Source organism: Amblyomma maculatum, chromosome 11 (assembly GCF_055883805.1).
Source record: "Amblyomma maculatum isolate TAMU_Amacu chromosome 11, ASM5588380v1, whole genome shotgun sequence".
Lineage (NCBI taxonomy): Eukaryota > Metazoa > Arthropoda > Arachnida > Ixodida > Ixodidae > Amblyomma > Amblyomma maculatum.
The window spans coordinates 48687766-48712330 of record NC_139354.1 but is presented as its reverse complement, the minus strand read 5'-3'; the positions used below and the strand labels follow the sequence as shown (position 1 = coordinate 48712330).

The window sequence follows — 24565 nt, the reverse complement described above, 5'->3', positions numbered from 1 at the left end:
TGCAGTTCTTTAACTTTGCGCAGTTGTTTAACTGAACGTATAAATCTAGGCTTCAGTAGCCACGGCCTGCGAAAAATTCCATTTTCAATCCAACATACCGTACAAAGTTTGTTGCCCCTTCCGCGGTCATACAGAACGTTTCCACTGCTTTGTTGTCATAGGAAAAAAACGAAGAAATGAAAATGCCGTCATAAGAATACACGTTTTGCATGTCCACCTGCAAAACCTTTATTCTAAACATCTTCTTAAGCAGGTAATGATACATTACTCCACATGTCATGTTACAGAGCTGCTCGGGGTAGTCAGCACTATCTTTATTGTAACAGAATCCTCCCTTTATTCTCCCTAAAAACACCTACAGTAGTCTACGTGCACTACAAGCTTCATTTGTGCTCCCGGCCTGTCTACACCCTGTGCATTCCCATTTAGTACCCGCTACTTTCTCCAACAGCACGCCTTTGTTGCTTCAGTGAACACAGCTTTATCATAAACGCTTCGAGCTTAAGTTACTAATGGCGGTATGTCCAGAGCCTGAGATTTGCAGGATCCTCCACTCCATGTCGGAAACTCATCGCCCACATAGTCAGTTGCTCACTAGCCTCCCGCTAGTTAGGGCACGGTTGTGTATTGATACATTCATATCGGAGTTGATGCTCACAGGGTGGCCAAATTGAGAGTATGCATACTTGCAAAGTAAACAAATAGTATTATTTAAGTACAGTTTTCAGACTTTCCAATAATTTAAGATATGACCTCTAATGATCAGTATATACGCATAACACAATTTTTCACTTACAAATTCATTCTTAGGCAGTTCAGGCATATTTTCTTAATGCGTGTCGGTGATTAAGCTTTGTAAAGCTTAGTTTAAAAGATTACAGATTTCATCATGATCCGTGCAATGACGAGTATTGAAACTGCCTCATTTACTGATGTCATGGGCGTCTGTCTGATTCCTGAAGTGAGCCAAATTCGGTGGCGCTGCTGAGGTGGAACCTGAACTAAACGAACAAAAGTATTCAAGAACACTATCGCCTTTAAGACTTCAACGCGAAAGCGTTATCGGACCCCATTTCCATCGCGTTCTCATGCTATTCGATGAGTAGGAAAAGACGTTGATCAGTCATCGGAGATCGCAGATGATGACGGCTATTAGGAACGCCTTGCACTAGCAGAGGGCACGACCGATACTGCATTCATTACACAGGCGTTCCAGAGTTGTCCAGAAGCAGGTGCGTATTTCTTCGCTTGTTCATATACAATATATGTATGGCGGCTCAGCCACCTGGCCGCCTGGCACGTACTTTATTATGTATAAGCGGGCGGCGGCTCGGGCTATATGGTGCGGTAGCGCAGTACAATCGAAATAATTTTGCAGTGAGCGCAGTATCAGAAGTAAACGAAGCTGAATTATTCCTTGTTACTCTTCGTACTTTCTTTGTAATAATGCGCACCAGCTGACAGTCATAAGGCAATTCGTACATTAGGTCCATCTTAATTCGGAGAGAAGCATGCTGTTCTGTGGCGAGTGTATGCGCAGCACAAAAAAGTTTTAGGTCTTTAAAGGGAAGATACTGAATGGCACAAGCTTGCACTTGACAAAAATAGGAGCTTCTATCACGCTTGCACCTGTTATGAAAACACTCATTTCGTGGTCGGGTCGGCGTGGGTCTTTTTATCATTAGTATCCTAAAGGTGCAAGGGTGTCTTCTTCAAAGTTGTAAAGCTCGCTTCACTTCAGTGTACGCCTGCCAAACTCGGAAACGACATGTCGGGAAACGAAAGCCCTAGCTCATGTGTATAATGAAATCAATTATGCTACATGGGGCCTCTGAAAACATTACGTACGTACGTTAAATAGTGAAGGGCACGTTTTGCACTTTACCACGTTTTACTTGTGGTCAGCGAAATGAATATTAAGGCACCATGCGACATATGGCGCAGCCTATTCAACTAGTTGTGAAAGCAGTACAAATTCTATCACGATGCTGATAGCATGTGCTCTCTTCTCTGTATGCTGCGCATTTCGGCGTGCTTAAAATTTAGTTTTCACAAACAGTTACAAGAATTCCAGTGTGCGGTAGGAGGTGCTCAATGTACATATTTAAGCAAGAACAATTAAAGCGAGGGTGCCACCTTACGTAGTGAAGCCACCCGAGGGTAAAGTGCACCAACAACACATTGGCTTTGTAAACTTTCATGATTTAGCTTCCGATCATAATAAATTTGCGAACATCGTCTAGCTGTGCGCTGCAATAAGTCGGTCAGAGATCGTACGCATAAGATAGAGCCTGAAGCGAACTGCTTCCTCGACACAATGCAAAGCTTGTCGCCTCACGATGTAAACGCTCAGTGACTGTATCAAACGAAGCGAGCAATGCCGCTGCGGCATAAAATCCGTCCAGAATTTCTTTTACGACCTGACGATTGAGGGGAAAGTCGCACGATACTGCGGATGCCCTTCCAATGCGTAGCTCGCAAACATCACTGTATGTTGCTTATTTATTTATCCACAGATTTGGCGACCAAGACTCCCCTTCTCCACTCCCCACCGCCACCATCCCTCACTTTTCAACTTTACTGCCTCTCCGGACTTCACCACTACGAATGCCTATACGCCGAAAGTGTCTGCACAGGCCTTCGAGGGTGTCTAATGACAGTGGGACAAAAAGTGCTTGGGTTACCAGCGCAGCGCATAAACTCAGGCGGTCCCATCCCGCGAAGCCGCGAAAGCGGCTTCGCGGGATGGGACCGCGAGGGACCGCGACGGACCGGGATGGGACCGCGAGGGATTCTGCATGAAACAGCATTTCAAGAAAAAATTCAAACCACTTCTCGGTAGGGAAACTTGCACTTGCTAGCACATTGATTCACGATGTCCTTTTATCGACAGACTTCAGCAACGTCGTTTCATCCGCATTTCCACAACCGGCCTGAGTCAGTTACATAACGAATCAATACACCACTTAGGCTTCACTTTAAAAGCAAATGCGAGAGCGTCTTTAGAGGCATATCATGAATTTATTCCTCATTTTATTAAATACTTTGAAATAACATTTGTGTAACCTGATTATACATTCTAAACACACGCTGAGTAGTTAGGCGGACCATAAATGTCGATTCACGCACCTTTGATACCCTCGTTAATGTTTTAATAAAAAACGTTAGAGGGTCTCTTAGACGCCTCTTAAGAAGAAATGGCGAAAGACAACCTTCCTCTCTTGATCATTTGCCTATCATTGTTTGCCTTTTATCGGCGTTCGTTGCAGTACTCAGTATAATTATAGTTGCTTTATTGGAAAGGAAAGGCGCATTTTCTTTCACACTTTCTCCGACAAGGTCGAGTTTGGACGGTACATCATCCAACGCCTTCCATCATCGTTCCAGACGTGTGCCGTTCCTTAGCACGAGCTGCGTTTGCAGATGGCAGGAATGTTAGACGTTAAAGAACCTCATGTGGTCAAAATTTACGAAGTCTTCCACTACGGTGTCTCTCATAGCCTGAGTTGGTTTGGGACGTTAAACCTCACAAACCAAAACAAGCAAGATTACATCTCGAAAAATCTCGCGAAATCTGACAGATCTCGCGCACAACACGTGCGCACGGGATTTCGTTTACTGCGCCTAGAACTGATTTCACCTTAATAATAGCCTTCATATCCTACGTGTTGTTTGCCCACTTGGTTCCCATAGGGCTTCTGTTCAGACATCTTGTCCGACTATTTTGTAACAATGGATTATGTTATGGATTGTTATTTTTAAACTTTAAGCTCAATTTTTGTGTTGTCGGGAGCATATATGCTTCATATCACGAAAGCTTTTGTTGAACTTTCTAGGCATTTGCAGTTGTAATGCTGAGCTTGAGTGTCTGATAATGAGTAATTACCATTATATCACTGTCTGCTCCCTATTCAAGAAAACTCGAAGGCGGGTTTTAGAGGCGGCGTTCATCTGCCCAGACGACTGTATGAATTTAATGTTATGCCGTTTGGATTATGTAACGCTCCAGCCACCTTCGAAATATTCATGGATACAGTTTTGGGCTTACTGAGGTGGAACATTCTCTGTTTTAAGCAGGACCACGCCAATGACGGCCGAACGAATGACATTGATGCCGTGGTTGCAGTGAAACGAACTCCTTATTGTTTCCCGTGAACTTATATTCTAACCTGCTCTATAATCATACCTTCTAAGCAACTGCGTTCAAGGTTATGTGCCTTGCGCAAGGAATGAATATATTTGGACATATATTACTACGATAAATGTTTGGCTACAAGGTATGAAATATACCAAACTTTAAAAGCTTCTAAATCATTCAGTTATCAATATAATCACTTAACGCGACGTAGTCTACACTTTTTACTCTCAGATGCCTACAGTTTAATTATCATTATGGAATTCTTCTGTTCTTGGTCATGATTTATCCGAAACGAATTTGTTTAAAGCTCTACGGTGGTATGACTACAGCCTAGCTAAGCCAACAGATAACTTGCGATTATTTACGCCTGACCGCGCGAACGACTAACAATACCATTTTCTTCCCTGGTCTACAGATGGGAATATTATAAAGTGGGCATTTTCTAGCACTATGCCACAGTTTTAATTGGCCTATGAAATACAAAAAGCCAATATTATTTTGCATAATCCACGGCTTTGACTGCACTGAGCACATAGCACATAGGAGGGAGTCAGTATTGAATATCCTAATGTCAGTTTGTTTCAACACAGTGCCAAGAAGGACGTGCTATAAAAACATTGCCGCATGTAGGATTTTGTCGCAAAGGGTGGCATTAAGGTTGATCGCGGAAGGATTCATTGTCCAATCTGAGCAACAATTTCTTCCCAAGCATTTTACCAAGACATAGCGGAACACTAGCGCGGGCGAAATTTCGTACCCATACAAAAACGGTCGGTACCCGGCGGCTCTAGGGATGAAACTTGGTCCCTTCCGAATGGAGGCTGTTGACCTACAGCAAGGTCACGGTTTCGTTTTTCTTAAAATGGTATTAGATAGAAACTAATCTTTTTGCGGCTCAACTATGTTCGGAGTGAACACGTGCATTGCGTGGGCTGTTGAAACATTTTCACCTGAGTTGCATCGTTAGGGATCGGAAACGGGCCGCGGTATATGCTTGCGCCAGCTGCCCCCGAACAGACAAGATACGGCGACCACTTGAAAACGGGGGTATGAGAAGGAACTGGAGACATTATACACGAAAAATTTATATTATTAATATGAGGGATGCAAGGTGGATACGACTAAAAGGGGAATATTCCTTCCCCTGCACAGCCGAAGATACAGAGCATATAAACCTGGCTCAGACAGGTTTCTCGAAATCCAAGGTAGGGTTTTACTTACGTATATGCTCTGCCCACATCTTGCAACACCCAAACACTGCAATCATGCAACCTTATTTTTTCACACCTCACATGCCTCTGTGTTACTTAGACGGTACGCAATCCTCTATTGAAACTGCAAAACACAAATTAAAAGAAACTTTACTTGAAATATACAAATTTACAAAGCGGCGATATCACTCAACTGGCCCACCACGTCGTAGGTCACACCCGACAGCCATCCTGGTGCTGCACAAGCGTTTCTCTCTCTCTCTCTCACCTACCAGAGACAGAAGATACAATCCTGCGGACAGGGCGACCTGTTCACACGGTTTCGAAGATTTCTTGACCCACCTGTGCCCCGGGTCTAACACATTTACCACACCCAACAGTACAGTCGTCGTCACTGTACAATGACCATACATTTTTAAAGTCCAGCTGTTTTTGCTTCCCTTGCGTATTTCAACGTCACCGATCCCGTGGGAGCTCTTTGAGATGCCCGTTTTCAGTACCTTTTAAACCGTAAAGGCCGATTCACACTGCGGTGGACTACGTATTGCGTGTGCACTCGTCACTGAAAAATGATGATCCGGGGCCACCAAGCGGTCTCAGCGGACCGAAAAGAAAAGGTGCTTTTTTTCCGCGCGCCTAAGGCTTACAGTCTCCCGTTTTCAACTTCCACTCTCCACACCCCTATTCCTAACAATCAACTATACTCAATCTCACAAGCTGTTTGTAGCACTACGAGCAGGAGGGGTGCCTCTGCCGAGTCAGAATGATGCGTGCTACTGCAAATATTCGTGCTCCTACGCACCCCGTGAGCAAAGGCGAAGTTAATTGTACATATTTGCTGCCTAGGGCCTACTAAAGAACGTAATATGTTGCCAAATGTTAGAGGTACTACGAAAAGCTGCTCCATCAATTCATAGTAAATCCGCTCGTCAGTATACACACGTCAGTAAAGCAAGATATCTTCTACAGTTTCGATTGCACCGCATTTATCACAATATGGACGGTTTGTCGCAACGGAACGGTATTACAAGCAATTTATAACTGCCGATTTCAAGCGAAGTTGGTTATATAGAATTTACAGATTTCGATAAAATCTGGTAGGCAGTCTTGATCTTTGATGCTGACCGACTAAATGAAGGAATTGGTAGTGAATACATTGACACGCTCCACAGCCGATACTCTTCTTAATAAGCATATCTAAACAGCCAGTTAGAATGCATGAAATTTCGTGACGAAGGTACAAATATGTCTCTAATACTGTGTCAATTACGAGACGTTTCATCTGCTTTTTTCGTTCGAAAGAATGGCACAGAAAACTGGTATTCACTGAGATAATGTGCTGTGGCCTAGGCAATACTCGAATGACGCACATAAACAATATCACGGGAAGCGCGTAGATTGCGTTTCTTGAGCAGCTTGCACAGGATTTGTAAAGACCCTTTAGAACCGGTAAAATTAACCTATCGACTAGACATGCTGCGCAATATAAAGGAAAGAGCTATTTTAATATCGTGAAGCTAGGCTGTTAGAGATGATCCTATTTGTCCTGATCCGTCCTGTTTGTCTCGCGATGTCCGTGTCTGTTTAGCGCTATGTAGCAAGTGAACCCGTCACCAACTCTCCCAAACTTGCGTTATGTTTAGGATTGCTTTCCGGCTAGACCGGTGAGAAATGAGGCGTTATTGAGGGCTTGTAAAAGCACCAAGAATTCTCATGAGCAGTTTAGCAGTCGTGGAATATGTGGGTGGGCAGCATATATTCCACATTTAAGTGGTCGAGAGTAGTTTGAAGAAATTCCACCTTTGGACTGTGGCCCATTCTGTTTACACCTGAAATAAACGGCATTACCATTATAGGAGAAACATCCAGTAACAGATATACAATGATGCAGGTAGCTAATGACAACGCAATAAATAGTGATAAGGCAATGTGACTGAATAAAGTGACATGTGAACTCAATTTCTAATGTCATTTCCTTTGATATGCATCATGCGTAAGTAAACAAATGGTGCACAATGCACGGACAGTTTCAGGTGACGATACGCATTGCTCAATGCAATATACTGACCTCCTCACATTGGGAACTGGGAATTAATTCGAAAAGGGGTTTATTTCCTTACTGTGCTTAAACACTCGAACCTCAGGGAAAGCACTAGCTCCTCCGATGTTTTGCACATATTGAACGCAAACTCAGAGCTATTCCGGCTCTAAAGAATTCCATAATCGAGGACTCCGAAAATTCGAACACCTGGGGCTCTTTAATATGATTGACATCAAGCAGACTAGCTTGGTTTTGTAACTGCCGCCAGCCAAAAGTGCTTGCTTGACAAGTGCCGTAACAACTAAGCAATCGCGGCGGGTCGAATAGTTCGCAGGAATCAGTGATGACTGCGCCATATGCCCTCAATAAGTTGAAAGGCGAAACGATTTTCAAAACTGTTCCCAGTTTTGGCCAGCCAGCGCCTGTCACACCACATGTCGACCCTGTTCCACTTCAGCCCACACCTCTTGCTGCACCATTAAGTTACAACCCCCCTGTGGTCGTGCCGCCTCTACCTGTACCAGTACAAATGCCTCCCACATATGCAGAACTGACCGCCCGCCCTCCGCCGCCGCAGTCTTTTGCGTACGTGCCGACTATGGCTCCACCGACTGTCGCTCCACGGTACCTATCAACGACGCCTACCTACAACCCTTGGCGCACGAATAACAACCGGCCTATTTGCTATGCCTGCGGTATTCTAGTCCACGTCGCCCGCCTATGCCGTCGTACTCTGCGTTTTGCCCCTGCACGCACTATGGCTGACAGCAATTATCAGTACGGCACTTTACGCCCACCTTCGGGGACATCTCCAGGGCAGCCGCACAGCTTATCGGGCCGCCAGAACATTCCATTGCACCGCTCGCCGTCCCCTCGCCCTCGGTCCGTGTCTCCAATGCGGCGTCGCAGCGCGACACATGACTCGGAAAACTAGCCGCCGCAGTTCCTGGGGCACGAACTGCGCACATTTCGCATACCACAAGTCCTCGTCTGTCTCCGCTGAACATTCTCGAAGTTTTTGTCGACAGTATTCGTGCCCTTGCACTCGTCGTACCGGGGCCACTCTGTCAGTCATTAGCGAAAGTTTTTGCCGCTATACAGACAGATGGATGTTGCCCTAATCAGAATGAAATTCAGCATTTCACGTTCATCCTGCACTCGTAGAATGTCCTCGGCCAAAACGTACCATATATATCAAGCTTCTCTTTAGTGTGAAGGTATTTTTTTTTCCTGATAAAGCATTCTCTTAAAGAATTTCCTTCATCTATTGCAAAGAACAAAACCTGGGAACATGTTTGGTCCTTCCGGCCATAAGCCTCCAGTCGCCTTTTGCAACGCTGTTGCCTCGTCCGCTAGCTGCACTTCTCGCATACTAGCCATATTCGTGTACGCAGCCTGAAAAAGCTTTCGTCCCTTTTTGGATTAGAGTTAATAATGGTTGAAGTAGGTTCATGATTTCATATGTCTGTACATATTTATTGAGACAAAAGATGTGTTTCAAAAGAAATATGAAACAGGAGAAGCACAACTAAACAAGCATAATTGAAAATGCACCCAGATAAAAATCAAAAGCAGGTGCACTAAATAATACCAAAAATTTATTTCCCACAGTGAGAAAATGTTACAACGTGACTACATCAGCGGTACATCCTCCCCTTTTAACTCAACTCAAAAGGAAAATCTAAATAAATGAATCTTCAAGGAATTAACAAACAGGACCAAACCTGCAGAAATTCACTGGCTCGTCCGACGTTTCGCACATTTAAAACACTTTGGACGTATGGGGCAGCTGAAAATAAAATTGCCATAAAAAAAAAACGCACATTACTGGATTCTCACTACCGTTTTCAAATAAAAACAAAAAAATTAAATTAGCATCGCAGATGTATTAAGAAATGTCATAAGCCTAACAGACTTACACAGCGTGAGGAAAGGTGATAGCAAAAAAATAAAGAGATATTGAAATTAGTTGATGAAGAATTTGTATATATCATAATGTGCGTTCAAATGATACCTAATAATTAAGGAAAGATACAAGATAAAACCCTCTTGCACTTCTGTTCAGCTATTTGGAGATGAAGTACTGTTCATCTTGCAGACGCAACAACAACGTGCTGCCCTAAGCCGTTTAGAAATTATCTGAACCGAAGTCGAATTCGTGATCACCTGTCAATGTATAGCAATTTCATATAAGAATACGTGGCGAGGCTTTAGTATACGTAGTTTTGCATATATTGCGGCACCAGCCAGTTATTACAATACAACTACGCCTGGGGGTTTTTGGGCTCACACTGCAGACATGTACGTACATATCGTTATTAAACATTTATTAACAACAAAATGCAGGCAACCGGCTGTCTATTACAACCCCTTCTAATTTAATACAAAGCGGGCTACGAGGCGGCAGTAACACGGGCAACCGTGTGAGAATGTGATGTGGTATAGGCTAATAGGACCGCAAGTGCCATTTGCGAAGGAAAAAAAGGTAGGAATTTGCGAGAAGCAAAATTTTGAAAAAGTCGCTGCCCAGATGAAACGAATGAAAATGTACAGCAGGTATGAATGCCTCTTTAAAACATTTATTTAAAAAAAACTAACCTAATTGTTGAGACCTTGGTGAGCGCGATCATCTCCCTTGTGAAGCGGGGTCGGAGGTAGACATGGCTGCCTCTCTAATTGCTCACGTTGGGGTACCTTTAGTAGTTTAAGTTTGGATTTGGCGATTTTCGTTAAGCCTACCTCCGCTTTACAGGTCATTGATTTAAACCATGATATGTCTACCTTTGACTTATTCGTTTTTTATCAGTTGCCGGAAAAGATTGTCTTTCATAGCGTTCATGGATTATTTTTTAGATTATTTTAGAGCGGGGGTCTGGGGGGGATCACACTGTTCCAAATGTACTAATATATGCAGTCCTTATTCATGATTTTCTATGTCAAACATGGGGAAATATTCCATGTAAAACAAATTGATTTAAATAGCAATTTTAAAAACCTCCCCATTACGGTGCAAAAGTACTTCGATTGAAGTGTGGACGTGCTTTATATTATTAAATTGTAGCAGATGTCACAGCTAGTTATCTTCAACCAGTGGAGACAAATGACCACAATTCTTCGGTACTGCAGACGCAGCCAGTTTATTAAAGAGTGCGCTTTGCTGCCAGACCATAGCCGTGCGTTATATTAGAACCACAAATGCACCAGTTAGCTGTTCTTCTATGTAAATTACGTTCTGTCTTGCTCTAGATTATGCGCTACAGAAGTTTATTTATCCAATACCTTTTAAAATTAGACAACTACCGAACACACTGGAAATTCTAAATTGTGCTTGGCGATAGCTTGTAGTCAACCAATTGCATATACCATAGTGTACATGACGCCCCAATGAATGGGCCACATATTCGCCAATATCCCTTTGAATTAACCAAAGGTGCTTGTATGAAATGAGGTACTCTCATACATTCTCTGCGTCTTTATTCACGATTACTTGCATGCATTCATTGCACTAACCTGTTACTTCTCTGTGTGAGTCGCTTCAGAGCCATGCGTCTCACTCAGTCGACTACAATGAGGACGTAGGAGCGGCGGCGCAGCTGCCACCGCCGACGTGCGCTCGCTCGTTCTACCGCTACCATACCTTACCGCTACTGTGTGACGTCACGGTTTCTATGCACAGCTAAGCTGCGCCCCCCACCAGCTTGCCGGTTGCTAATGGGGGGAGGAGGTTGCGGCGCTCCGCGGAGGACATTCCACAGCTTGCACAATTCCAGTGCACGAAAGCGCGAGAGTGAGCCATTAAATGCTTTCGTCTTAAATATCTAACTGGAACACGGACGCACTGAATTTATTGAGCAGGCATTGACATTCCCAACCACCTTCAGATAGAGCGTTATTTTTGTTTATTGCCTGTGGTTTCGGAGCAAAGAAATATACTCATATACTCAGGAATATAACCTGTAATCAGAGTAATGCTCATGGACACACTTCCATCATATATTGGGAATATGCTTTGTATTTCCTTTGGCACAGAGACAACAGAAATTGTCATGAGCGAAAAATTTTCGCATAGCTTTCTAGGGCAGAGATATATATTAAAGCACGTCTTTGCTACATTTGCATACTATTTATGATGGTCACATACATATTAGTTCTAAATTATATTCCTCTGTTTTGCAATATACAGCATAACCTATTCTCTGTTACAGACGCCACAAAGAATGGAGGTGGTTGCAGCACTGGTTTTGTGACTGCGGTGGCTGCAGATCGGTTCAGTCTTACTATTGACGAACATGCTGCGATGAATTTGGCGAAACTGTAAGTATGCTATATAATCTTAGGAATATCATCGTGAATAGCCGCTTTATTAAACCGTAAGCAGACATGCTATAATACGCGATGAATGTTTATAGGAAAAACTGCTTGATTTCGAAGAATGCAGCAAGCACAGAAGGCACTAATATAGCATAAACGTAGGGGGCCTGAATTAAGCGTTTAAGACAAAAGCCTTTTATTGCTCATGATTCGCCATCGTGTCCGTATGTGCGTCGGTGCATCCTTGGCAGTTGTCAACCTTCTTCAGAAGTATTACGCTAGTATCAGTACTGATATTTAGTAAATAAACAAAGTAGTAGATGCATCAACATTAGTTCACGATCATAGGATAAGTATTTCACACTACTTAGTTAATTGTGTGTTCATAAATAATTGGCTACCAGTGGACAATTAGTTGCAATTGAACTTGAACGTTTATTAGTGAATTCGAAAAAGTTACAAGCATATACAGCAAGAGGTCTCATGGTAGAAGACTGTTTCCGGGACCTCCTATGTAAATAAATATCAATTAGCAACTAAATAGGAATATACAAAATATGTAATATTAACCAACACAATGAATGAATAGCTAGATACATCGTGCATTATGAGGTTTAGAAAGACTAAAATTCAGATAATATAATGCAGAAGAATGTAAAATGAAAACTTCGCTGTGGTTTGATCAATGGCCACCCGTGTAGAACTACGGAAGCAATATTTGTTGCGAACGCGGTGGCCGCGGCACCTCTGAGTCTCCGAAGCCGCTAAGGAGTCGGCGGTGGCCTCGGCGCGCCAGCTGTGCACCGTGTGGCACCACTCTCTCCTGGCGCATGCGCAGCGTGCGGCGGCACCTCGTAGTCACCCGCGCAGCGGAGGAGCCGGCAGCGGCTCTGACATGACTTTCTAGCTGTGCTGCGCGTGACGCCGTTCGCTGCTCGCGCATTCGTAGCTTGGCTCATTGGTGGCTACGTAAATTCTCTCATAGAATAGCGTAGTGTTTTTTCCGCAACAAAACACTGACGGATCGTACATAGGATCAGCAGAAAGAAAATGCACGTTGAGAAGAAAAACCTTCAAGTTGAACATGACAAGAAAGTGTATTAGTCTGCTTGATTTCTAGTTCACAGAATTCAGACAAAAATGGAAGGCATTATTTTGCGTAGTCAGTGACAATTAGATAATTGGTTTGTAATTGGTTAATTAGTAGGCATTAACACATCCTAAACACATGCAATGCGCATGCGCAGTGTCCTCATTCTCAAATCTCAATCGGCATCTAGTAGCTACCACAACTGCGCAGGTGGAATGATGCCACTATTGCGCAATGGGTTTTCGCCTCTGCTCATTTTAAATCGTCAAGTGCCACCTGGATTTTTAACTATACACAGACATAAAGATATTTATTTTGATCACGACATTCTGCTCAGCCGATAAGCTTTGAATGTCATGTAAGCAATCCAAAAACATGATTGGTCAAATGTGTCAAATCTATTGTTGAATATGATTATTGAGTATATATTGTTTAAAACAGAGTAAAAGCTAATCTCTGTAGGGGAAAGTAATGTTCCCTTACAGGAAACGTGAAATGTTTGGATTGGAGAAGCTCCAAGAAAGACTGCGAAAGCAAAGTCACGTTCGGTGTTTATATATTTGTAATGAGTAGAATTGTTCTCCGCACAATAATTTTTCAACCCTTGGCGTTGCGTGGAAGTCAAATATGGTTAAATTACCGCATCTAGAGGTATGCGCGTTTTTCTGCAGATGAACTGCTGCTTAGTAAATGGTGAGGCATAAAAGAATATATTCCCTGTTATTTGTTGCAGGCATGGTAGCACGCTGCGATACGGCGACTTTATTCCTCACACCAGCAAAGTCTTTTCATTGTAAATTTTGTAACCTGGACCCAGTCATAGAACTATTTTCAGATGTTCAAAGAGGACAGTTGCCGCAATGAATCAATGCCACGATTCCCCAAACCAATTATCTGAATGCGTTAAAATATTTCTTTGTCATTAGCTGAATAGGATTCTGTACCATGGAAAACTACACAGCTGAGAACTCTTAATAATGACGTCACGTGCTACATGCTTGTTGTGTGCTCAATTCTTTTTCCAATGTTGCCAAGCAAAGATCTAAATTTCTGCATCATATTTCCCAAAGAGGACGCTTCTGTTCGTCGCGGTCATTCTTTTGCCATTGTGGCATGCATATTTACTTCGCAATGACCTAGGTCCCTAAGAATCCGAAGTATATGCCTGTTTTCTCTTCGGCGATATATTTCGAAGAATTTAGAGAGACGATAATTGAGGTAGCTCATTCAGCATAAGGGTTGCGTCGCTGGGTCAAAAAAAATGTGGGCGTCGGTAGAGTATAGACAATTGCACGTAAAGCGCAAGCTGAATAAAGATTTTAAATTAACAAGTACCCTCACATTATTCCTTCATTCTTGATTTCTCATGATCTTAGGATACTCCGTAAAGGGCACGTAAAATCATTTTTCACAAATGCTGGGGTGGCATTATGTCTCATACCGACAACCACATTTTCAAACCTAAGGAGTCGTTAATTCAAAGTTTACTAGTTACGTGGCCGCGAAAGCATATCAATGAACTCTACTGCAGGTAAACAAACAGAATTAGTGAGCAGTAGTCATCCACCGTCTAACTTACATTGACCTTGTTATTGCAAGTAATATTTGTGTCGACGAGCCCTCATCTAAACATTTCGCAGTAATGGTATCTTAACGTAGAAATATCGGTCAGACATGTAGTGCAAGAGAAACTGCAGCTCCCTCGGCTGCGTCACCCCTTTTCTCGTGTAACTGCATGGCTCAATCATACTGATCTGAAGGTAGTATAAATTACCTTGATTACGCAATTCATCAGAAGGAACTTCTTAGCTGGTACCCTATAGGTTTGCACTGCACTATGTGGCTTGAACGCATAAGATTTTACTCCACATAGGGGACGTTCAGATACTGAATCAAAAGGTATCACTTCAATTGTACATCCCCAATTTTTAACCCATTGTTTACATTTTTCTCCACAGCATGGCGAATAGCCAGTGTCTTCATAAAACATACTGGCAAATTGGCTAATTATTTGCATCTGGGACACAAGGCTGGGTTGTCTCTTCCACGACCGGGTAAAAGAAATATGTATTTTACAAGATCTTTTGAGGTGCTTGGACCGTCGTATGCAAAATAAATTTAAATACAATCTGTCAACTTTTCCTCTACTTGCCCAACACATCACCTAATTTCGCAAATACAAGCTGCACGCCGAAAGAATTTTTTAAAATTACTTCTACTCCTTCCTGCTAGGTATAGTTGCTTTTGATGAGCGTTTTTATAATCACTTCTTCGTAGATAACGCTTTATTCTGAGAGATGCGTGTGCCCCACTGCCGTGCCGTGTTTAACACTTTCGCACCAGTTGATTCACTTTTATGTCGCTGGAAGCCCTTGGTACATGGCATTGAAGGTCACTTTTTACGGTTGACACGGCCCTTTGTGGATGGGGATAGTTTTGATTCCTTAGCATATGAACATCTACTCATTTTTTTTTGCCTTTGCTGGCATTTCATTTTTGTCTGTCTACCTCACAGACATGCCTCTGGAAGTTGCTAGTTGGCGTCAGACATAGTCTGGATATAATTTGCAAGCCTATTGTGCTTTTTGACAAGATCAGTGTTACAGCAGAGATGTCATTAGCTGCAAAATGTGCACTTTTAAAAGCTATGCTGTTTGAGACCGAGCAGGAGGAGAAAGATGAGGAGGAAAGGCAGAGAGGTTAACCTGTAAAAAAAAACCGGTTTGCTGCCCTGCACTGGAGGAAAGGGGTGAGTGGACATAAAAGTTGTGGTTAAAAGAGGGATGAGAGAAGTCCGTACGATTTCATCACAGACGTCACATCACATCACGTCACAGTCATATCACTTATGTTTCTTCTATCGTAGGCAGCCTTATGCATTGGTGTTAAGGACAACACCATGAGGGGACATTAAGTCATGACCAGATGTGACATTATGACGTCACATCGTGGCATGGCAAATAAACGGAACAGGCGTCATTATTACGTAACATCCGGACATGACGTCGCGTCCGGTGATGATCGACAATTTCTCCTGACGATTCACGCTAATTCTAAGCTTACCCCGCCGGGCGACAGATCCAGGTGTCCGTGCTACGCCTTCATTTGGCGCTTCCTCGGACGCGACATCACAAAGCTTGCAGAATCACACGCAGTAATGCTGGTATCAGCGGCATTTCGGTTTGGTTTAAAGTAAAGAAGAAATTCCGAGAGCACTGCAAAATCTACAATGCGGAAATGCGAAAGCCGGAGCGTTGTTACTGCACACGGTTCTTTTTTTTTATCTAGAGGGCAATCCCAAATTGTCTTGGCCTTGCTTTCTTCTTTCGCAATCATTTAGGCGTGGCAAGGTCTAACTGAGTACACAATCCCACAATTGGCCCTTAAGGGTTCCTCTTGAGGAATTTTAGGGACGATGCAAAGGAAATCTGGGCTTTATGTAGAAAAAGCCTGTGCTAACCTATATAGGGCTGCCCATTCAAAATCGTGATAGGTTGCTGGGCGGCAGTGGGGCTAAAACGGGCTTGCCTTCATGTTGGCTACGTGGGACAATTGAGGAGTACTCGAGGGAAGGTCAGATAAAACAGTGGGATTCATGCAGGAAACCCCTTGGCTGCCCCAAATTGGCGGTAATTGTCGAGGATTCTGGTGGGCAGCCTATCAAGAATTTCGATAGTTACTGAATCGCCTGGGACTACTTCGGAAAGCGCTTACACCAACGTCTGCTTCATCGTACTCTTCGGGACCCTTTAGGGCAGTTGGACTGACCACTAAAAAGCTGAATTGGTCCCGCATGAGTTGCGGCCGGACTGAGAAGTGTGCATGCCCCTAGGATGCCCAGACGAGCCTTTATGGGGTGCTCGTGGGCAAATGCAACATATGTTCGTATTCTATGCGGTAGAAATCAAACGAGCCCAATTAGGTTTGGCCATGGAAGGCCGCAGTGAGTCCCAAATTGGCTGTTAGTGGGCTTCCCACTCTGAAACTGCAGCAACCTAACTTTAAGAATGACATTTTATTTATGTAACTCATTCTAATCGCGCCGCTAACTGCCTTTTTGAGGTTTCGTATGCCTCTTGTAAGTACATTCATGTCATTACTAAAGATTATCTTTTTTATTCCCGCCACTATGTTGAATAGGCAGTTTTGGCAGCACAATATGCAGCAGTAGCAGTTCCACTTTACGAGTACCTAAATAACTACCCATGAATCTTCTCTGTGTCATTATTATCTGACACACAGCACCGAAATGAATTTCTAGTATAACACTGAGGGGGCAATCTGAGCCAGCAAATATTATTATAACGTTGGGAATAATTTTGTCTTGTGTTGCTAAGTAAGAATACAAGGTACAAAAATAGTGATCAATGTTTCCCACTTGATGGTTAAAAAAACTTGGGCAGGCCCGAAAACGCCAGACTCAACCCGTGTGGGCAACAGGTGGGTCAGAAAAAAACAGGCTGGCCTCCGTAATGCCCGTGCTGGTACCGGCATTAGAGGGATCAAACGACATGTTAATTAAGTCGTTGTTCAATCGGGTGGCACCTGCCTGCGCAAAAGTAGGTCCGAGTAGTGATTTTGTATGGTTCCCACATTTGCATATATCTGGGTCGAATGCCGGCAGCCCTCGTTGGCCTGCCCACACGGTACGAATTGGGACCGATCATGCACAATTGAGGCAACCACGCGTGGCACCTCTGGCCACGATTTGAAAATCCCGCATGGGCCACGTATAGGCTGCCCCCATAATCCCAGCGCGGGCCACCCCATCATAGACAAGTTTGTGCTACATTGGTAATTGTAGCGTCATTGTAAGACCTACTGTCGTCCTCATGGTAGCCATTGAGAATTATAATATGCCTTTCATGATCCCGGACGTGGCTCAGTTGGTTGTAGCGCTCGTCTGTTGATTTGAGGGCCACACGTTTTCTTTTCAGTATTTTTAATTCTCTAATGGCGTCACCACGATGATTAGCAAGTGATACATCTGTGCACAGAGCCCATGCACACCTCGCATACCACTCTCGCACACGGAATTTCGTTCCATGAGCATGCAACGTCTTTCGCCCTAAAAGCGCGCTACCTGTCACACTTTTCCGCTGGCGACAATAGATATGAATTGTAATCTTTAGTATAATCACAGACAACTTAGTCGAACCAAACGCAGACAGAATCGCTGTGTCATCAGTCTTGCACAATAGGGTAATCTGCTCATTTTTTATGTGAACAGAACTGATAAGCAGCCTTTATTTGGAGTCAGAGGCCTTGCTCATAGTCCATGCAGGCAAGTTAGCCAGGCATGTACGCACAGATTTTGTGCTTGGTTCGAGGCCACCGTCAGAAAAATTATTTCAGCAGCCGAGCCTACCACTCTCTTATCGATTAAGCATATTGATTCAACCTATATGGTTATGGAGTTGGGCTCAATATACTTTTCAACGCGAAGAGGTTAAATGTGCCATTCACAGTAAATATGGTGTCGTCGGGCATACGTCGGCGTTGGCTTTGTGAGCAAACAATAACAAGAATGGCACTGCAGGCGGTAGATCGCTATAGCTGGTATCGGGAGCTGCCAACTCAGGCCACTTCTTTCATATGGGAGAGGATTGTCACAATTATCCTGCCAGGATTATTGCAATCATATTACTCTTACATCAAGAAGGCACATTTGTACGCCTCGGTTACATGAATACTTTATATTGCCGCGAAACCTTCAAAACTTTATTTGCTGTTTTTTAACAGCTGCCGGCATGCGGCCTTGTCACTGTGATTCCGGCAAGCGTATAAATTCTGCATCCCGTGTTTGTTCATACTCGTTGTCACGATACGACGCGTTATCATTTTCTTTGTCACGAACGATGCGCCGAGATCTGTCGCGAAGATTCCGATCACTTGCGTATGTTTTTCTAATATTCCAGGTTGTGCTAGTAGCAGTTCGCGACGTTATCTAGATTGTTCTGAGCAGGCTTTAAATTGAGCGTTGACGAGTGTGACGGGCCTTCCGAGGCGGATGTACAATGGTGGTGAAGGCTGGGCCAAAAAACGGTCTAGCGCGACAGCAGCACAGCCACTTTGGGGGGGGGGGGGGGGGCGAAACACTTAGATAATGAAATTCATAAGCACAAATAAAAATGCTATAAAACAACGTAAAGAAATAAATAATTTAATGCCACGTTTTATAAAATAGGTAAACTATTTTAGCAAAACATTACGCCGCATTTTTAATTTTTTGCAACGTTCTTGTTACGCCCCCTGTTGATAAGTGTGCGGTGCATTGCAGCTTGGCAATAGCTTGACTTTGCAGGCCTTGTTTCGGCACCCGGCCCATAGAGAAAGAGATTGGTAAAGAGCGGTCACTCGGCGAAACCTGGCCCCAGGAAATGACGCGCACTTTTTGCGCTGCCGCCGATTGATGGATGGCGGCAGTAACGTGCGCATGCGCGGACGCGCGCGCGACGGCACTCGCTGCAGCGGCAAGGCAGCGGTAGCCCGCCGGAGCAGACAAGAAGTTGTCGAAAGGAGCGGTTGTGTGCTCGTGCCTCGCCGCGCTTGTGCGGCACAGACCTCTCGTGGGCTGCTGCGCGGACCGACAGCGGCAAGGTGAGCAACGTTTTTTTTTTTTTGCTTAACTACGCTGCATTTAAAGCAGTTTACGCTGACCATTCCGGCCGGTGCCAATAAGTTTCGCAGCTCGTGAACAGGCGCGCCGGCTGTTCAGGCGCATTTCGTTACGCCGTAACTCTGGCGGTTCCCAACCACGGCAAGGTGTAATATGTTGTGTTCCCGGGAAGCAGCTTCATTTCGAACAGTTTAGCTTGTCACGCTTGACAAAGTGGCATGTGAAGGCACCAAGGCACGCCGTTTCGCCAAAATGGCGTGTTCGCCGGCCGGTGCGGCCATGCTGACGCAGTTTGCCGAACGGCTAGTTTTGCTAAGTGTCGCGTTTAGCAGAGCAACGGTAAAGTGAGAACCATTTCATTCTTGACTTTCCTGTCAAACTGTGCAGTCTTTCAGGCAGTTTAGCTCAGTACGACGGCGACTGCGGCAAGCTAACAGGCATGACAAGGCGTGCTGACCGCCGCGGTGACGTGACATGGCGATTTTGCGAACGGCTAGTTTTGCGTGGTGTCGCTTTTAATAGGGCAACCGCATGTTGTGAACTGTTTCATTTTTGTCAAACTGCGAGGCATTTCGGGCAGTTTAGCTCAGCACGGTGTTCTGCGCTTCACAAAGTCTCGTATGAAGGGCAAGCCAACATGGCGTTCCCGTCGGCCGCGGTTTTGCGAACGGCTAGTTTTGCGTGGTGTCGCGTTGCATTTAATGGGACAACGTTAAAGTGAGAAATTTTTTATTATGCAGCAAGTTTCATTGCTTCAGTTGTTCAGTGCTCTTAAGGAATAATATTAGTTTAGTGGCTGTTATTTCACTCAGTGTAGAAATGCATTTTCAGATAGGTTCGGTTAGCCTGCATTTCCTGACCTCTACGTTGCAAGAGTAGCTTTCGCATCAATTTTACGAATCACAGCTTTTCTGTTCTGGACCATATTTGCTGCTCACAGTCTTCAGTACGCACCCATGTGCACAGATGTGTCAGCGGTGCAGTGGCCATACATTTCATTGCAACCTTCTGCATCATGTTCATTCCTTTTCCAACAGCACTGAATGGACCCACGGACTGCAGCCGAAGCACGGCAGATGCGACGAGTGAACGGTGTGGCCTTCCCCCAAGTGTCAGTACTTCTCTCTGCCCTGAACAATACAAGTTACCCTTGCTGAGGTAGCCGCGACTTCGACTGTGTAGTTTATGTATAATGCCTGTTTTGTTACATATCGTTTGCCATAATTCGGAAATCAACGTTATGCTATTTTTGCTCTACCTAAGTGCTCTTTCTCGCCTTGTGTATTTTTAATTTTTTGTATTCTGCACATCGCCTAATGTGTGCAAAGTTTTGTCAATGCATCCGTCTACATCTGTTGCGTCGCTTGTGTGTTTTATATGCAGCAAAATAAATGTTCATTTCACAAAGCACTTGGCGTCTTTTCTGCAATACTGTTTTGCAAAGGCTGTGGCGCAGCTGTGTTGATGGCCAGTTTAGAGAAGTGGAAATCTATTTTTCATGTTATGCATGCTCAGCATAAATCGAAACACTAGAAAACCGTGTAAAACCAAAATAATGCGCCAAAAGGGTAGGGAAGCGCGCAGCGCATGCTAGCATTCAAATCACGCGCCTTTCAGTAAGACCGGAAGTAGTTGCCGCCGGCCGCTTGGTCCACTACAGTCAAATGGGCCGCTGGGCCCTATGGGAGTGTCCGCTCTTTACCAATCTTTCTCTTTGCCCGGCCACAGTGGTCGCGGGAGCTCACGAAGCGGTTTCTTATCTCCAGTTGTCTGCAATAGCGCGCCAGGTAAAGCTTATAAATTTAGCTCACCGGTCTCGAAATGCCCCTTTTGCGAAGTTTTCGTCGTCCTTGCGCGTCGCTTCTCTGTCACCGTTTTGTAAAATTTGCACCCCGCCGCACCGCTGCGGCAGTTTTCTCGGTTTTGTCGTTTCCTTCGACGTGCGGCTAGTGCAAAGTCTTTTTCCATCTTTGCACGCTTCGCGCTGTTCTTTTGAAGCGCTTAGCGCTTTATTTCAAGATGAGCTTTCGGCGTGTGAAGAAACAATGCTCCGTGGCACATTGCGACAGCATGGACAGTACCGTCGGTGTCAAGCTACACCGCTTCCCACTGGACTTTCACAGGTGAGCTCTTGTCAGTGTCGTCTGCTACAAGGCGTCTGTTCTAGGTATGCTCCGAATGCTTTCGTTGGGCTGTTCGCTTCTGTTTCTGTAACCAGTTCGTGCGCACGTGGCTTCATTTTTTCGGGGATATTTATGTACTACACTACAGGGCACACATTTTTAGTGCTGCGCTGTGCGAAAGAGGCCCACCATTTGTCTGATTTATGGTGTTTCATGCCGCCGGCTATCACCAGCGTTAACTTGATACCGGGCTCTCAGGCGCAACCACGCGCATGCCACTGACCGGAAGGCCAATTTAAAACCAATTGTGCTGCCTGACAAGTCTGAGCACAACACTGTTTAGTTTTCCAACACCGCGAATCCAATTTGACCCTCGCAACTGGTATCGAAATTCAGCCACGTGTATATGCGGGGCCTTGAGGGTGCTTTAACTGAATTCACTCAGCAGGAGTTACTGCCTGTCTTGTTATTGCTATTCTGCATATGCATGACCGCGTTAGGGTAACTTGAAACGCACTTCATTCTCGTCAATCTTAACCATAGAAACGTATAGCTACCCGCATGGCATGATGACGAACGTACGTAACCGCAGTCTTGGGCGCTGAGAGCTTGGGGCGAGCATTTACTACCATAGTTCATATACAATGGAAGTATATTGTACTGCAGTTAGCATTGACGGGAATGATGACGCATTGGCGTTTGGAGTATGCAGTATTCCTTACGGTGCAATTGTGAATAACGTGCACGTTGCATCACGTCCAGGTGCCGAGCGTGGGTGCAGTTCTGCCACAACGTCAGCCTGGAGAAGACACCATGGCAGCTGCGAGGCTTGCGGGTTTGTTCCAAGCACTTCGAACCGTCTGCGTATCTGTCGTCACAAAGGCTGCGACCCGTGTTGATGCGCCTACTTATGTCATATCATGTTTGCCTCAATTGAATCTGTCTTAGCACTGTCTTCTATGCTTTTCAATTTCCTACCTGGCAACGTTCGTGGAACTGCAGGGCTTTTTTCTATCCGCACTGTGACCATTGAGATGAATAGCCAGCTTAAAGAAACTACTGCTTGAGCTGCCTGTGACGCGTATTTTTTGTTGGTGTGCTTTTTCACTGTATTTGTTTGGTTGCTGTAATAAACCATGAATATGAAAACCATACTTGCCGTACACTGTATTGCAAACTGTGCACTTGAACCTGTGTTTTGTGCACCATACCTTGTACTCAACAGTACTAGCACCAGCATTTCTACCAAGGTTTCCACTACCAATCATCCATGATTGCATGCTTAGCCAGCCAAGCTAAGCCAGCGTCTCAAAAGTGTTGCTGCCTTTCTATGCTGCCTTCTTTGCCAGTCACTTTCCTTGGGTGCCGAATTGCACATTAACAAGGCCATAGCTAGCAGGAACTCGAGCACATTTGACTGGCAAAGGTTGGTGCGCACTGAAAGGCAACCTTCATGAGATACCGGCTTGAAAATGCGGGTTCTATAAAAAGACCACTTTAAAATTCGCGCTAAAAACATACGTATTCGTGACGTCATTCAACGTCACTCATACGTATTGCCCCCCAATATGGCGGTGCCCATGAGCCGCCATTTTTTGGACCAATGGGCGTCTATGGAGCCTTAATTCGCTACCATTGTATATGTATTTTGGGCATTCTTTGTTCGACGATCGACGAGCGCGGTTGTTGCTATCGCCGCCACCGAGTTGCTTAGTTTTCTTGCCGACGCAAGTTAACCCAATAAAGAGTTAATTTCAGTACCATCGAGCTTGTGGCTTCTTTTGGTGTCAACTGCCTTGTCACTACTACGTGACAATATAAGGGATGGTAGCCCACACTATGGCGGAATATTAGAAGTTAGCTTTCTTAACGATACTTTAAAATTTCTAGTGGGAAACTCAATCACAAATAACTCGTCGAATGATAAATTAAAGATTGCTTATACACTTATGTGGCTCAATGAGTGATCTGTGCAAGGAACTATGATGGATGTATTTCACTGAATATTCAGAAAGTAACATTTTAAAAGCTGTAGGAAGCAACAAAATATCCTTTATCACCATGTATTATTCAAAAATTACTTGTATATAGAACCAACTCAATATACTTAAATTATCTAAGTTCGTCACAAACATCTGTTTATAAGAAACTGTTGGAGAAAACTTTATACGAAAATAATAATTCATAAAAGGTTATCACAGTGTGTGCAAATAAGGCGGAGGAAAATGTTGTTTGTGGAAAATGTAAACATATTTTAAACCCTTCAGAAGGCGTAAAAAAACAACATATAAAAGCATAAAATGCATCATAATTAAAGGGGCGGCTGCCTTAACGCAACATAGCCACAGGCTGTTCTATATGTCTGCCCGTCGTTTCTTCCTAGCCTATTTTGTATGGTAATTTGATTTTCTCTGATGCTTCTGAGCTTGATGCTGGTCTCTGGCAATGCCAGTTTTTCGTTGTTCCTTGTTCAACATTGGTTGTTCTCAGTATATGCAGGGTGCCTGCACTGTCATTATCACAGTGACGCCACGCATGGAAAGCTTTCTGTAAGCTGAGTGGTATCAGCACACGCAATCACTGATGCTCAGAAGTGATTATTGATTTTTTAAAGCACAAGCCTTTAACCGTCATACCAGCGGTGACCGCCGGTGCGTAGCATCCCAAGGCTAAAAGAAGAAGAGAAAGTCTGCTGGTGGCAGCTGGCAGCTGACATGGACGAGCACTAACGTGATGTAGGGCTTCCTGACATTACGTTTGTCAGGAGCTGCCACCTCGGCCCTCTGATTTCATACGGGAGGGTGATATTACAATCAGCTTCCAAAATCTCTGCTTCCCCGTTATCCCTGGGCTAAGCAGGCAGGTTCATACAGATTTCGGCTGGTAGCTTACGCTATCGTGTCATCGCGATGATGGGAGTGAAAACAGAGCGAAAGGTGTCGCAGTGGACGGCTTGAGACTACGGCGCGATAGAGGCTTTCGCCTTATCGCAGTTTAGTGATCCAATTTCCCCCTAAAATTATTTTTGTTTT

The 24565-nt window shown here is 44.3% G+C and overlaps 1 protein-coding gene and 1 long non-coding RNA gene across 2 annotated transcripts; both read left to right on the top strand.

The window, feature by feature from the left end:
* The first annotated feature begins 901 nt into the window (after positions 1–901).
* Positions 902–14919, top strand: LOC146173772 (uncharacterized). Its single transcript, XR_014702327.1, has 4 exons — positions 902–961; positions 1157–1232; positions 11596–11704; positions 14750–14919. It is a non-coding gene; the product is annotated as an uncharacterized LOC146173772 (long non-coding RNA).
* Positions 14920–19252: 4333 nt separating this feature from the next.
* Positions 19253–22681, top strand: LOC146173771 (52 kDa repressor of the inhibitor of the protein kinase-like). The gene is made up of 3 exons (XM_084583468.1): positions 19253–19391; positions 20448–21533; positions 22296–22681. The coding sequence occupies exons 2-3, from the start codon at positions 21430–21432 to the stop codon at positions 22468–22470; spliced, it is 279 nt and encodes a 92-aa protein (XP_084439594.1). The 5' UTR covers positions 19253–19391; positions 20448–21429; the 3' UTR covers positions 22471–22681.
* Positions 22682–24565: the final 1884 nt, after the last annotated feature.

Coding starts and splice junctions, on each gene's coding strand:
- LOC146173771 (XM_084583468.1), top strand. CDS start 21,430: ATGAGCTTTCGGCGTGTGAAGAAACAATGCTCCGTGGCACATTGCGAC. Junction 21,534..22,295: donor TTCCCACTGGACTTTCACAG/GTGAGCTCTTGT, acceptor CATCACGTCCAG/GTGCCGAGCGTGGGTGCAGT.